Raw genomic sequence first — 10385 nt, forward strand, 5'->3', positions numbered from 1 at the left:
CAAACTTAAACATTGCTAAAAGGAGACATGAAATTGATACTTTTCCTCTTGCATTTATCAGGATTGAGATGCAAAAAACAAAACTTTGAAAAGGAACACCACTTTATCAGCATGACAAGAAGTACTGATTGGGTGGAATATAATTGGTATAGAGATGCAGTAGTGTGAAATAACTGTCAATCTGATTAATGTCAGATCAGGCAGGTGGACTGGTTAGTCAGGGTCTTGCCAAAGCAATGCAGCAGGGATTGGCCATGTCCATTTTCTCAACGAAAACGATATAACTTATGGACAAATTCATTTTTGTGTACAAAGAATGGGGTTCTAGCACACACAAATGATACACAATGTGAGCCCAATTGATAGTCTTAAATTGGTTTCCAACATAATTCTGAGCATAGTTTGGATTATTTATTAAATGTTGGCCAATAGCTGAATAATTATTGCACCGTCAAAAATTAAATTAAAAAATAAACATAAAAGTAAATTAAAGTAGGATACCTATAGGAGATTACAAAAAGAAAATAAGCTATAAATAGGGTAAGTGTAGGGAACAGTTTTATCAGTCCATCAGTGATCAAACACCAGAACCTTGGAGTTCCAGAGGAGATCCTTGTTGCTAGCAAAAACATAGGTAAGAGGTAGGGTAATAAATAGTTTCCAGTATCTGGAAGAAGGAAAATGTGCAACACAATGAATATTTAAGAAAGAGAAAACTTTAATTCATTTTATGGATACTCCAACATTTGCCACTGGTAAAAAAGTGCTCTAAAGTGTAGTCACTGTTGTAACGAAAATTTACAATAAACAATGCAGTCAAGTTTGCTTATATAACAATGTTAACATGTATACAATTTCTTTGCCTGTAGTTTCCCACAAATATCTCAATACTCAATCAGAACTCTTTACAGCCGAACATGGACTCACATTCAAGGCTAAATTGAAGATAACAAGTGTACAGGATCTATACTGTAATCAAATAAATCTCAATGGACAGGCTGAATGTAGACTTGCTGCCTTTGCTGACATATTGGTCATTACCATCACTGACTGCATTGTGCTACCTTTTGTGTAAGCAAAAACTCATTTTCTCTTTGTGTTTTATGATGTGCATTCATAAACTTTCTGTGCTGTGAAAGAGCAGAGAATGCCAATTAAGGCATGGGAATAGGCCCAAACTCTTATGCACGGACATTATTTGCATTAGCACATTGGAATGTGCATCATGAAATTCAAAATTAAATTCTCGGCATTAGGGAGCTGTATGATTCATATCTTCCCTATGCTAACATAATTATCAGATTTCATCAACCACAATTTGATCAAACCCTGAAAATAGTTTGTGGTTGATTTAGCTACTCTCCCTCAGGATTCTGCGAATTCGTGTTTTGCAAACTGGAGAAAGTTAAATGATTTATGCAGACTTCAGCTGATTGTGCACTGGGTGCCAGTTTAAGAGCTGTTTTTTTTTCTCTTTGGCTGTCACAGTCGTTTTTAGAATACTGCATTCAATTCTGGTCTTCCTGCTATAGGGAAGATGTTGTTAAACTTGAAAGGGTGCAGGAAAGATTTACAAGGATGTTGCCAGGGTTGGAGGGTTTGAGCTATAGGGAGGGGCTGAATAGACAGGGGCTATTTTCCCTGGAGCATCAGACGCTGACGGTTGACCTTATAGAGGTTTATAAAATCATGACAGGCATGGATAGGGTGAAAGCCAAGGTCTTTTTCCAATGTAAGGGAGTCCAAAACTAGAGGGCATATGTTTAAGATGGGGGGTGGGGGGGGGGGGAAGATATAAAAGGGACCTGAGGGGCAACCTTTTCACTCAGAGGGTGGTGTGTGTATGGAATGAGCTGCTAGAGGAAGTGGTGGAGGTGGGTATAATTACAAGGTTTAAAAGACATCTTGATGGGTACCTGAATAGGAAAGTTTTGGAGGGACATGGGCCAAATGCTGGAAATTGGGACTAGATCACTTTAGGATATCTGGTCGGCATTAAAGAGTTGGACTGAAGGGTATGTTTCTGTGCTGTATAGCCCTATCACTGGAGATTCCACCCTTATAATCCAAGGCAATTGCAGTTGATGCCAAAAGTCACATTTGGTATATTATAGCAGGGGAATATGAATTGAGTCCTAAAGATTGACCTTGGAATGGCAAACAATCAATCAATTTCAGTGGAATGATTTTGCCAGCACTGATCCTGACGACTGAATCAGGTCTTGATAGTAGCTATAAGCTAAGGTCCACAGCGTTGGACCTTGGCTTACTATTAAGATTGAGTCATCAAGATCAATGCTAGCAAAATCATTCCACTGAAAGTGAAGTGAACCTGGTCAGAGTAGCCATATAGAAATAGGAAAATGCACAGCCACATCCAGACCCGAAACAAACAGAATTGAGCCTATTGTTGCTGCTGAGCTAGCAGATCAGGAGTAGCAATTCAGCCATACATAACAAAATGTCTTTTTAAAAAAGTCTTGACATGGCATATAGTAGCACGTTGGTGAACTAATCCAGTGCTCTGGAAAGTTCAAATACAACATGGCGGCAGGAGGAATTTGAATTCAATGAAATAAATATGGAATAAAAGCCTGTATTAGTGATGGTTACCACAAAATTATTGGATTGTCGTAAAAACCTGAGAGGTTCACGAATGACCTTCGCTGAAGGAAATCTGTGTTCTTACCAAACCTGGCTCTGGTTGTCTCTTAACTGCCCTCTCAAAACAGATCAGCTAGACATTCATTTATATTCAAGTAGATGGCTCACCATCACGGATTTCATGGGTATTCAGAGATAGGTAGTACAAGTGGCTCATGTCAGAGATGCCCCATCCTCCATTAATATGGTAAAATAAGTATGTGAGTTAGGTTTTGTTTTATTTTTGCAAGAAAGACCTGCATTGGCTTTGAAAGGATTCAGTTTGCAAACAAAGATTTACTGCTTCCCCCTGTTTTTCCAAAGCTCATTTTATTTGGCCATTTTAAAATGCTAAACATGTAGCTGCAAGTTGTAGATGAAAAACTGCCTTGCAACTCACAAGCAGTTAACAATGTGCTGATACAACTGCTATCAGTTTATTGATTACACTTCAATTTCACGAATGAGTGAATACTTTGATAGTATCCAGCACATCAATGACCTTCCATCCATCATAAGGTCAGAAGTGGGGATGTTTGCCAATGATTGCACAATGTTCAGCAACATTCATGACTCCTCAGATACTGAAGCAGTCAGTGTTCAAATGCACCAAGATCTGGACAAAATCATGGCTTGGGTTGACAAATGGCAAGTAACAATTGCACCACACAAATGCCAGACATTGTCTGCTGTTTGACATTCAGTGGTGTTACCATCACTGAATACTCGACTATCAACATCCTTGGGGTTACCACTGACAAGAAACTCAGCTAGACTTGCCACGTTAACACAGTGACTGAGAGCAGGTCAGAGCCTAGGCATACTGCAGCAAGTAACTCACCTCCTGACTCCCAAAAGCTTGTCTATCATTGACAATGCACAAATCAGGAGTGTGATGGAATACTTCCCACTTGCCTGGATGAGTGCAGTTCCAACAACACCCAAAATGTTTGATACTATCCAAAACAAAGCAATCCAATCAATTGGCATCACATCCGCAAGCATCCACTCCCTCCATCACCAACACTCAGTGGCAGCAGTGTGTACTATCTATGAGATGCACTGCAGAAATTCACCAAAGATTCTTACACAGCATCTTCCAAACTCATAACCACTTCTATCTAGAAGGACAAGGGCAGCAGCTACATGAGAACATCATTTCCTGCAAGTTCCCCTCCATGCCTCTCACCATCTTGATTTGGAAATATATCATCATTCCTTCATTATTGCTGGGTCAAAATCCTGGAATTACCTCTGTAAGGGCATTGTGGGTCAACCTATAACACGTAGACTGCAATAGTTCAAGAAGATAGATCACTACCAGCTTCTCAAGGACAACTTGAGACAGGTAATAAATCCTGGCCCAGCCAGTGATGCCCACATCCAACAAAAACAATCACCATATATTTAAAACATCAACCACGGAGCGTTTGTGATTCTGCAGCAGCTGTAACATGCAGAAATATGGTTAGTATTTAATATTTTAAACATGTGATAGACTTCCTTAAGAATTATTTTGCATCACTTCCTCCAAGGCTTATCCATCCCTCAGGTAGCCTGATACATCTTATGCAGTCTTTGCTTGAGAGTCCAGGTCTGCACCCACAGATTCTGTTAGTTTCCCAGGCCTTCCATCTACTTTTCCATTCCATTCTACATACTTCTGATGGAACAAGTGAAATGTGATTTCAATTCTCACGTTCTAAACAATGGAAGGATCATCTGTCTCACTATTCATGCACCTTGTATTTATATAGCTCTTTCTGAATCTTCTATGTACTACTTTTACAAGTGTAATTACAATTGTTCAGTTGGAAAATACCAAAAGCTCCTACGAACTTCGAACAGGAGAATAATCCAATTATTTGCTCTTAGTGATATCAGTTGTGAGAGGAACATTGACGCAGAAATCATGAGATTTTAGCCATCATATCCCAATTGTGGACCTCAGTTCAGTGTCTCATCCTAAGGACTGTTGCTGTAATGCAGACTGAAGTGTTAGTCTGGTCAGCACTTCCCCTTGTAATGACCCCAAAGTTACACTTTGGGGTGCAGCGAGTGGAACTGGAACTGAAGGCCAGGTTTTGATGGGGGCGGGGATGTTGTGGAGTGCAATAGTATGCAAGGGAGGCAAAGTATTTAATCTTCTGTGTATTTCTTAAAGGACCTACTTGTGTTATATCTTGTGGCGTTTATGTCACAATAAACATTAAATAACATGCTAATGATATTGCCAATGTATCACAGAATGTAACTTAAAGTATAAAGTTTAGATACTCAACCTTAACAGAAATCACATGAAGCTTGACACTCAATTAGAAGTGCATAACATAATAACTTAATTTCAGCCCAGACAAATATGCATCTGTGAATGCAATGCTTATAGATATATAAAAAATGGATTATAACAAGTCTTTTGGATTCTTCAGAGACATGATATCTAGAGTATTTCCAACTTTATTTTTATTTCAGTATAACATGAGAATTAAACATATGGAAGGTCCAAAGATCAACAAGCCGGGATTATTTGTTCTACTAGCATCAGGTCATTACAAACATGAAGGAAAGTTAAGCTTAAACCTATTCATGGAATGAATGAATTGGGTTGAAGAATTCTTTGTCTGTCTGTTCCTTCTTCCCACTATTTCTTTCGAGAGATGGACTATGAAACTGGTCTAGATTCACTTCTTCTTCTTCACCACCTACTGGTGGAGGTCCCAGCACAACTGCTTGAGCTCTCCTGCTCCTCGTCACCTCTCACATTACCACCTCCTGCTGGAGATTCAGTTACATCAACTTTGCACCAACTTACTTTCATTACAGTGGTAAGTGTCTAAACAGCTTGAGGTAATGGAGGAAAAAGAAAGTGAGATGGTTCTGCAGCTGCCCATAATCTAGTAATGTTCCTGGAAAGGACATGCCAAACAAGATTACGTACTGACTTAGGCATAATACCTTTCTCAAGTGGCTCAGTGGTTAGCACTGCAGCCTCACAGCGCCAGGGACCCAGGTTCGATTCTAGCCTTGGGCAACTGTCTGTGCGGAGTTTGCACGTTCTCCCCGTGTCTGCGTGGGTTTCCTCCGGGTGCTCCGGTTTCCTCCCACAGACCAAAGATGTGCAGGCTAGGTGGATTGCCCATAGTGTTCAGGGGTGTGTGGGTTATAGGGGGATGGGTCTGGGTGGGATGCTGCAAGGGTCAGTGTGGACTTGTTGGGCCGAAGGGCCTGTTTCCACACTGTAGGGATTCTATAAAAAAAAGTGAACACCCCGTGCTGGCACATATATAAATAAAGATCGCCAAAACAAAATATTGGAGGGCTACAACTTGTTCTGGCAAAAGTCAGAGTGTGGGCAAGAAGGGGAGGAACTGGCCTTTTCACAGATTAAATTTAATTTTAACAAGTTAATAATTGTTTCAGTGTTGCACATTCTGGAGTTGACACACTAAATCCCAACATAGTCCAAGAAATTACTCATGACCTACAGACAAATGATACTGAGTCACCATCATAAGAGTCCCTGTTAAGCAGCTCATTCCATATTCCTACTTGAATTTATCATTAAAAATAGTCTCGCCAGTTATTTGAAAATACACATTTTCCTACAAAAATACTTTATCTCAGAATTCTTGGGGTTCCTCAACAATAATCACAACCATTGATGCTGGAAACAGGAAGTAGGGACAGACTACACTATTCGATTCCTAGCAATAAGACTGGACAGTTGTAGGTGAAGGGCATTTACAAGTGTATGCATGACATTTCTGTCTTCTCTATTCTGCGTTCCTAGTAGTTTTGATCATCTTTGTAATGTCTTTTCCTCATTCTCTCTTTCCAATTGTTTTCTTTGCTATTGGATATTTAGTTCTATAATTATTTGGCCCCCATTCCCAGCATCTGCAACTTATCCAGCATCCTTTTTTCCACCCAAGATCTCAGGAGTACTCAGGCTGCCAACAGATTTTTGAAAGAAGAGTAAAATTATGTGTACATACTGAATGACTCATTATATCATTGTTTAAACAGAGACCATAAATTCAAATAAGATCCAAACAGAGCACTGCAGTGACATAATGCAGTGACTAGGGGATGGGTGGGGTAAATGTTAATCAGTTTAAAATGCAGTCCTTTACTTTTCCAGTCTGCATGACACTCTTTTCTTTCCTGTTTTCTCCCCTTCATGGGGCCTCATGAACACAGACACCATCCTATGCATGGGTGGGAAGGTTGGTTTCTCAGCCAAGATCTTCTCCACAATCATTATGTCTGGGCTCTGACTGGCCAGAACTTTGTGCAATCAGGCTTCAGCTCAGCAGTTGACTGGGGAACACAGGGAATTGAACAAGACAGAGTCCCCAGTATGTAGTCAGTTTATTTAATCACAGTCACATAAGAGCAGTGAAACTCAGGAGTGCAAAGAAGGCTGGCGTTTTGCAATGTTTTCTTTTGCCATCATATTTGTTTTCTTTGTGGCAGCAAGGCTCTCAGCCTCTGGCTTATGAAACTGGACAAGCCATGGACTCAGCACTAACAAATCTTGAGGAACGATTCCTCTTTGACACTTGCTAATGTTATCAATAAGAGATCAATGTAAAAAGCCTGAGCAACTTGATCACAACTTGTGTACCAACTGTAGTTATCTAGAATATGGAGGGCTTCCAGCAGGCTGGCGCCAATTTGGGTTCATTGCACACATATATTACATTGTTTAAAGCAAAACTTGAATTTCCAAAAGTGGTGCGACACTGCTGTAACTTCCAAGGCTTCCTGAAAGGGAGTGCAGAATAATTAATGATAATCAGAATGACAAAACATTTTAGAGAGGGACACTTAGGTAATTATTTGTTTTCATGAAGAAACAATTTTGTGATTCTGACCTACAAAGCTCTCGAAGTGAAAGGTAATCCTGTGGTTTTCTAGTTTTCCTTACCTTTGATCACGAACATTCTAATGAAGAAAACATGAAACCAGATTAGTCGACCGATGCTTTAACAACCAGCTGGGAAGTACAGCATTTTCAGTTTGTGGTAAGAAAACCAACATACTTTGGCATAGATATGAGAGTTTTTGGTTTTATTTCAAAAGGACATTGAAGTCTAATTGTGCAAATTGTTGATCTGATTTGTGAGCTCCTCTCTTCATCAGATCAAGCCTCTATTTTCTGTCCACAGACTGTGGGGTGGCACGGTGATCTTGAAGCTCAAGCGAGACTTAGATCTTAAAATTTCCGTCAACTTCCATGATCTAGACCAAACATACACACACTTAACTAGATCCTGATGTTGAGAGCTTTTAATGAGGGAAAATTACACATTACCAGATCCTTATAAATTGCTAGTTCCACGTGAAATTATAAACTATCACCAAAACTAGAAATGGTTCTACACTTGATGTCATCACAAAATAATTTGCTTTCTGAACATTTTGAAATGGGGACAGAATTTTACATTGTCCCACTGGCAGGTTTGCAGGTTGGTGGGGATGGGGGAAAATACCTTGGATGGCCTTCTGAGTACCCTCCCACCTAGTCTGGCCAGCTTGTCCTTGACCCAATTAATGCTCATAAGTAGCCAATTAAGGACTACTTCACAGCTATTTTCCATCCAGCCTTCATTTCCAGGCTAGCAGGATGGATTCTGGGTGAAGCCCAGAAACCCTGCTGAGGTTTCAGGCGTAAATGGAAGGGGATGCCCATCATCTTCCTCGCCCATCATCTTCCTCCTACCATTCTCCTCCACCAAGGGTGCTCTTCCCCAGCCTCTGCTCCAACACTCACTCCTTTTCAGTAAACCCTCCCCAATCTCTTCTCCCTGCCTGAAGATACCTACACTTACCTGCTCCTAGTCTCCGGGATTTAGACTTCTGTAATCACATGTCATCCCAGTCCTATCCACTGCAGCTTCTGGAATTTGTGGCCAGATTGGCCAGCAGCTCTGAGATGAGGAATGGAAGTCCCATGTCCAGTCAATGAAAGTTCTTTTGAATGTTGTGGGGCAGCTAGTATCAATGGTGATACATTCTCTGCTGGCTCTTTGCATGCCAGGCCAGGAAACAAACACTGTGGTTAGAAAGTTTTGGATGATCGTGTGTGATGGACAAATCAAAAAACTTTACAACTAAGAAACAGACTCATTTTTATCCAGTCCAGTTTTAAGTTTACACAGCAGACAGTAAGACAGCAGAGATTTAATGGCCACTGTCAGCAGTGCTAACTACAGGTGACCAAATTCAAAAGCAAAGTTTCCTCTGAAGCACGTTACCATTCAACAACTGAAACTGCCAGGATTTGTAAATTTTCTTCTATTGCAAAGTCAAAACTTGAACAAACAACATTCAAAAATACCAGTAACACTCCAATAAAGAAAAGTAACCCTGATATCTGGAACTGCGATATGCATCATTCAACCTTTTATATGCACATGAAGCAATGGTTCAAGTCTTGTATTTAGTCTGGGCCGTGAGAGATTAGCCTGTCTGTGTCCAAATTTTCCACAGCAGCTCATGGTGAGCCCTTACTTGCAGGCATTGAATAAAATAAAACTCATTCACACTCCCTGTTACAAGTATGTTTCTCCTTCAATTTCTATAGCGGGACTAAAGACAAAGATACTAGAGTATCTCAGTAAAACATATGATTGTTACATTAAAAATCAAGCGTACTTCTATGAATTGCATCGTTGTTGCTAACTGTCTTTTAAAAAAAAGTGGTGGCTGGTAGCAGTGAATACACCCAGCATGCCTTGTTTTCTTCACTCTAGCTCAGTGACAGTCAAGCTGGCACTAGCACAAGGCTTTTAAAGATACTGAGTATCTCTCACACACAGTTACTTAAGATGCTGATAGTTGGAAGAAACTGAATCGATCAGATCTCCATAGTATCTCTGCACAATTGAAATACTGTGCATTTCAGTATGAGCTCCATTTTCCTGATCCCAATGTGCTAAGAAGAGCTGGTATGACCCCTATCCAGGTCACGGCAAAAAAAGCTACAAATGGTACTTTATAAAAACAACAGTACAAGCAGTTCATCACAGGCACATGCGGTGTCAGGAGATAAACACAAAAAACAAAAGAGAATATTTTCACAAGAGTAACTTTTCAGTTGGCTCAACAAACTTTCTTGTAACAGCAATAAATTCAAAGTTTGAGTTAGGATGCTCTTCTACGTTCACACTGACAAACAGCATTTAAAGCATGACAATAGGAGATTACAGATTTAAGTTGTTTCAAAAATTATATTTTAAAAATAATCCCTACCAGTTAGCCTTTACTTAATTATTAGCCTCCTGAACACGCAGACGTTCCATACAGTTAGGCTATTCTAAATATCACACTTTGTATGTTAATCGGAGTGCCGAGTACACATCAATGTAGTGTGTCAAGGTTGGGACTGTATCATTCTGCTCAGTGCCAAATAGCCGAGTAGCCAGGTGCTCACCAGTTTGGCTTCCACCAACTGATTTCTAATTCCTCATTCAGTTTTGTTTTGCAGCAACAGCCAGCAGGTCACAGGCTTTCTTGTGTTTTGACCAGTGCTTCACCTGGCACTCCCTAGAGAAAAAAATAATAATAAAATTAAACTGTGTGCACAGTAATCATCAATACATTTAGGGATTGCACAGCTCAGGATTTAGAACTCTACTATCCCATGCATCAGGATTTCAAGGCTGATAAACATTTGACAAATCATCATAGCACCCTGCCCTCCCAAACACTCACCCTCCACCTCACCCTGCCCTCCC

General features: G+C 40.2%; 1 protein-coding gene across 1 annotated transcript in view; it reads right to left on the minus strand.

Annotated features, from left to right (window-relative positions):
• Positions 1-7564: 7564 nt before the first annotated feature.
• Positions 7565-10385, minus strand: part of zmynd10 (zinc finger, MYND-type containing 10) — a 32114-nt gene continuing 29293 nt past the window's right edge. Inside the window, 2 exon segments of the mRNA XM_048606364.1 lie at positions 7565-10125; positions 10128-10194. Coding sequence (XP_048462321.1) covers positions 10078-10125; positions 10128-10194 — 115 coding nt within the window. The 3' untranslated portion in view covers positions 7565-10077.

The sequence above is a fragment of the Rhincodon typus genome, chromosome 16 (genome assembly GCF_021869965.1).
Source record: "Rhincodon typus isolate 14 chromosome 16, sRhiTyp1.1, whole genome shotgun sequence".
Taxonomy (NCBI): Eukaryota; Metazoa; Chordata; class Chondrichthyes; order Orectolobiformes; family Rhincodontidae; genus Rhincodon; species Rhincodon typus.